The 6,050-nt window shown below is 38.7% G+C and overlaps 1 protein-coding gene across 17 annotated transcripts in view; it reads right to left on the bottom strand.

Moving 5' to 3' along the window:
* SUPT20H (SPT20 homolog, SAGA complex component) overlaps window positions 1–6,050 on the bottom strand; it is a 58,873-nt gene that overhangs the window by 3,446 nt on the left and 49,377 nt on the right. For all 17 annotated transcript variants that reach the window (XM_075592066.1, XM_075592073.1, XM_075592065.1 and 14 more), the window contains exons 21-22: window positions 5,085–5,140; window positions 2,877–3,017 (exon numbers count right to left, since the gene is read on the bottom strand). In XM_075592066.1, coding sequence (XP_075448181.1) covers window positions 2,877–3,017; window positions 5,085–5,140 — 197 coding nt within the window. The remainder of the gene's footprint in view (window positions 1–2,876; window positions 3,018–5,084; window positions 5,141–6,050) is intronic.

Genomic DNA, 6,050 nt, shown 5'->3' with positions numbered 1-6,050 from the left:
GATTGTAAATGGTAAGGTTATCACTGAAATTGCCTCCTGGCAAATGTAAATGAAACCATATAGGATTTCGAAAATGTTGGCAGCTTAGTCCATTAGAGTAAAACCAGCATCGTTTCATTATGATTGATTACTGGGAAATAAAAAAAATGATTAAGTGAAGAGGGGTAGTATTTAAAGCTGCAGTTAAGGCTTTTTTTTTTTTTTTTTTACATTTATTTTTTTACTTCAATAGTTTCATGTGTGCAATCTCTAATTACCTAAAGAACTGTATAGCTGCAGCTCAATTCGTTCTCCATGTATTGATAGGTCGAAATTTGGTGACATATTAAAAGATGGGATTTGTTTATAATCTGCTTGTCTGTCAGTGGAAGCTCATGAATATTCATGAGCATTTATGCACTGACATGTGCAAGAGTGAGGGCATGGCTGACAAAGGGGTGTGCCAGGGCTTGTGATAGGACATGAAGGGGCAGTGCCTTAGCAAATGGTTGTTAAAATAGAATACAAGAAAATTGGTCTTTCAAAGTTGTTTTTTTAAAAACAGAAAATGCTAAAAGTATTTTTTCTTACTACAGAACTGATTTATTAAAAAAAAAAACACACATGCAGGATATTGACTGAACTGCAGCTTTAAGGGAATGGGAAATCCCAGTACAACAGATAGCACCCAGTGTCTTGTGAGTTTCATGGTGGTCTCGAACTCCCAGAATTACATAGTCTTTGAAGCAGAAATTTAGACTGCAGTTTATACGTATAAAAGTACTGTAAATGCTAAACCTGTCATGCACAATGAAAATGGCTGAAATGTCCAGAGATACAGTCCTCCCAAAAAGACCTATTTTTAAAGCTCTTGGTATTTCCCAATAAAAATATTCTATTGGAATCGGTCTTTGTGCTGAATTCTGTACACTGCTTAGGCCCGAGATTCACGATGCCACAATGCAGAGTATCACACCCGATCTGGCATGAACTGGTATTGATTTGGATGGCAGTTGGCCCCATCAATGGTGTAAAATTGGTATAACTGCTCTTCAAAGTTGCTTTATGTGTACAACTGCAGTTCAGGATATGAACAAATGTGTGGAGAAACCAATTCGACCTTTAATTGGATAATAAAAAGTGTGTGAATATAGCTCCATTTTCAACTCTGCGATTGGGCTTATGTTACATACATTAAATCATTACACATTGGGGAAAACAAATATATAACTAGTCTTCCTAGTAAGGACCTTCTTGTTTCTCGGTATACTTTTAGTCCAACAAAAAATATTACGTTTATAGTAAGAATTATTGCATTTTGTCTGTGTTTTAATAAAACTCAGTAACCGAGCACCGTGTCTAACATTCTTCATAAAATTCATTATTCTCTTGGGGGTACATACCTTTAAAGCAGCAAAACACGTGAAATCTTATATTCTGTAGTATTAAATACTTACTGTATTTTTATTTTATTTTTCAACTCAATGCAATTTTTAATGAGTTAAAGCATCCTTTAATTGCTATAGCAGGTTTTAGCCCACCTAAGCAGTGCAAAATCTTTGTATTGTAACACTTTCGTGTTTGTGATAATTTGTTGATAATATTACCAGCAGTTTGAGCTGTAAACTGTAATAATAGATAATGTTACCTTAGTATAATATAAATGTAGCCATGTATCCTCTTGGCTATTAATCTGACCTACCTAACACATAAGCCCTGGTACCAGCGCAGGCAGTGTTAGGGTAAAATCTATGCCCTTGCTGCTGTAGCAGTAAACAACTCCCTTGAGTGACAGGGGGAATGGGTCTAAGGCCTCTGTGCTGCTCTATCAGGGGCTCAGACATAGGACCCTCTCCCTGGGCACAAAAGGGACTGCAGATCCAAATTTAGTTGGTGTTGGCAGTGTGGAGCCAGGGCTCTGGTCACCTTCCTTCCCCTCCCTCAGGGGAGTGGGACAACTACCCCATACTCCACCAGGGAGCATGGGAGCTAAGGGTAGGCCATTGGGGTCTCAAGCCCTGGGGGTTGATTCCAGGGACCAGAGAGTACGTGTTGGTATACTGCTGTGCTGTTGAAGAATAAAGAGCCATCCTTTGTTTTATACTCCTGCCTGAGGCTGCAGTTTCTTCGGGGAGAGAGTGAGTGTTTTTCACAGGGGACTGCACCTATCCCTATAGGCCCTGTGAGAATGGAGGCACTGCAACACCAAGTGAAGAGCTGGAGAGATCCCTAAAGCCTGTCCTGTTAGTCCCCAACTAACACCAGGTAATGGTGAAATCTCCTAGATGGTGGGGGGAACACCTGTTACATAAGGATACACTGTAGCTGCTGAGTTACACTGACTGAAACAGCGATTCTGCTAGGCACACAATCAGGATTTATAACAGGAGCACCAACCGATTGACAGCTAGGTAAGAATATACAATTATACATTGTCACATGCGTTACATGTTACAAAAGAAAGGGAATGTAGTATTGCTGCTTTAAGTTAATGCTTATAGAACTAATACCAGGCTATAAGTGAATACAGATTGTGAAATTTATTGAAATGCCATTTTCTTTTCAAATAAACCAATAAGAGGTTTAGATGAGTTACTGTGGTTTTAATTTAGAAGTTGTAATAACTAAATTTCCTTCACTACTTTTAACACCAAACTTCTGTTCAGTGAAACATAACATTCACCCTATTAGGAAATCATGAAACCACATCACAAGCCGACATCAGACAAGGGAAAATCATGCACTAACAAAAAGTACCAGGTGCTGTGCTCTTCCGGACAGTCCAAATGAGCATTACAGAAAAAACAACATTTTGCATCTTGTTTTTCCTTTAAATTTACGTCTCATTACAAGATAACCGTGTGAGGTTTCAAAATGTCCTATTATGGATTTCTTACCGACGGTAACAGTCCCAGCTGATCTCCCTGCTGCTGAGGACTAGACGTTGATGTCTGGTGTTGAGGCGAGAACTGGGAGAGTTGTGGCTGCTGCTGCTGCTGCTGCTGCATTGGGTTGAATATGAGTGAAGCACCAGGAAGCTGTTTTAAAGATGACACCCAATTTCAGAAAAGTGCAATGCACTGCATGGCAGCATGAGTACGCAATTACATGACAAGCCCCTGGAAATCATCTATTACCATCTCAACTGCATTGTCACCGTGTATAGAAGTGTCTCTTCATGAACATTCCCACTTACTGTACAAGTGGAACAAGTGATATGAAGCTGGAGTTTCAATATGCAATAACAGAAGCAGATGCATGTCGCATATATAACCCGTGTGGATAGGTTGTAAGTCTACAGCAAAAAGTGTGTAACTAAACAATACATTTTTATTATATATATATATATAAAATGAAACTCCACAGAAGCTCAAAATGCAGGCTCAGTAAGTTAAAATATATTGCGTAAACAGCATTTTACACAAGCATGGGAACGGTGTGTTTCTTTGTTGAACTATGCATGTTACAGCTGTGGGCTTGAAGTTAAATACCATGTAATAATTCCATCAAATATTTAAAGCATACTAGCTGGACTGTCAACTAGATTTGGTAACTGCACGCAGGATTCCCACATGGTACATTATTAATACCGATTTGTGGCAGGACATAAATGTTAGTATCTTGCCATCTGAGCATTCTCTTCAATAAATAAAAAAAAAACTGCAACCAAAAAAATCCCCAAAACAAACTGCGATCAGCACAGACTGCTGCTTTAAAAGCCAGAAGAGGTGGCAAGTGTAAAATCTACCTCAGAGTATCCTCCTGTCAGGGCAGGAAACAATGATTTGATACAAATTAGAGCAAGGTAAGGCAGAGGCGCTAAAACTCTTGTACATTACCATTAGGATTCCTCTTCCTGATACTTAATAAGCTTCTGTTCTTACACCCTGGGCTTCCTATCTCCTCTTTCCCTTAGATGCCCAGCAGTTCTAAACCAAAAATGCCCACTCCCCTCCCAAATTTTATTTTTTATTTAACATTAGTTGATTTTTAGTGATTTACTGGACTAAAATTGAGTTGGATGTAGCAATATTTAAATTACAAATCAACGTGCCACCAAATAAAATATTATTTTGTATGAACACCTGAAAAGCAGTTTAATTGCACGGTTTCTATATAATTTTCAGCTTGGCAAAGTGAAACAATTTCCAGAAATCGAGCTCTATATAAATGAATCATATATTCTGTTAAAGCAGTGCTATGATTGCTCAATTATTGTGAGGGATTCACAGCAAGAATAACTCTGGTAAACAAAGAAACCCCAATGCACACCCGATATGAGAAATTATTTAGCTAATTTCTATACGTTCTTTCTGTGTTTTTCCTTCTCATGGATCATTTAGTTCAACCCCTTTGCCTAAAACATTTGAAGCCTGCAACCACATCAAGGTAACCCTCTTGGCAGGTCCTACACTCCTGATTTTATACAGTGGCTTTTGTATTTTACCACTGCAGAGAGAGAAGAGGAAACAAAACAATAATATAAGATGTGTGGCATGTATGCAGTGCCTAAGGGGTTAACATTCAGGAACACTGTGTGCTATATGTGAGCTACATGGCAGTTAAAACAACAAAAGCGCCTTAATAAATATAGTGTAAAACATCTAAAGAAACAATATATATACGTTCCATGCCTATTACTACAGCAAAGGCTATCACCACCATTCTCCGGGGGAAGAAATCGCTCGATGGACTACTGCACTGTCGCTCACACATACTAGGTTTCAGGCTTCAAATGTTTTGGCCAAAGGATTGAACTAAATAACCCATTTTTATGAGAAGGGGAAACACACATAGTAATGAACTAAATCAAGTGCCATATTGATGTGCAGTGGGCCTTATTTGTTCACTGTAGATTTGAGTTCTCTCCCAGCAGCACTCCAGTTGACCCAAATAAATATATACCCATATAATTCTTTGCGTGTGGGTTTTGAGCTTGCCAAGATTGTGTATGTCTAATCAAGAATAACTGTGGCCACCAGGACCGCTGCTCCGCTTAAACAAGTGTGCAACAACATCTTCAGATACCACTCCTGCTCAAGTAGAATGCCCATGGAGAGAAAATGGATTTCTCGGTTGAATAATGCTGGTTGATTCATAATTACCTGCAGTAGGTTTAAAGGCCTCAGACTTGATGTATTTTTTAAACCAAATGGACCACCTGTTGAAGAGAATTCTTTGGTTTAAATATCCAATAAGGTACTGAAACAGACGCTTTCCAGAATAATTTGAGACAGAACAAAGACCTCCGTTTGACCATTATCAAAAAATAATATTAAAGCATGTTTGCAGCCAGTGTAACAGTAAATATCTCCCCCCAAGTACGCTATGTTTTCCCCAAGCATCTAGTCCAAGTACAGAAAACAAAAACCATCACAAAACCACAATACAATTATTCAAGAACACTTAGTGGTACATGTTGGGTATGACATGATATTAACATCGTAGTCCTCTCCAGCACTAAAAGTAATAGTGTGTGTACTAGTAAGTACAGGCATACCCCGCATTAACGTACGCAATGGGACCAGAGCATGTATGTAAAGCGAAAATGTACTTAAAGTGAAGCACTCCCTTTTTCCCACTTATCCATGCATGTACTGTACTGCAATCATCATATACGTGCATAACTGATGTAAATAACGCATTTGTAACAGGCTCTATAGTCTCCCCACTTGCGCACAGCTTCGGTGCAGGTAGGGAGTTCAACTTTGCTTTTCAGGACGTGCTGACAGGCGCATGCGTGAGCTTCCGTTTGACTATTGGCGATATGTACTTACTCGCGAGTGTACTTAAAGTGAGTGTCCTTAAAGCGGGGTATTCCTGTAGACCTTTCTCTGGACATACAATCAGGAATAAGAAACACTAGAACTTGAAGCTATAAATGTCATATTTATATTTGTCTAAATAGTGTAACTCACTTTAGAACATTTGGAAATGTACAGTGGTCATTCTAAATAAGGGGTGTTATTGATAAGGTGCAGTGGTATACCGATGATCTTATCACAGAAGAAATTAAGCTATTGGGTGACACTATACTATACAAGTACTATACTATACAAAAGGCAGAAGAG

Source organism: Ascaphus truei, chromosome 3 (assembly GCF_040206685.1).
Source record: "Ascaphus truei isolate aAscTru1 chromosome 3, aAscTru1.hap1, whole genome shotgun sequence".
In the NCBI taxonomy this organism is placed as follows: domain Eukaryota; kingdom Metazoa; phylum Chordata; class Amphibia; order Anura; family Ascaphidae; genus Ascaphus; species Ascaphus truei.
The sequence above is the reverse complement of the archived record's forward strand: the minus strand, read 5'-3'. Positions and strand labels throughout refer to the sequence as shown.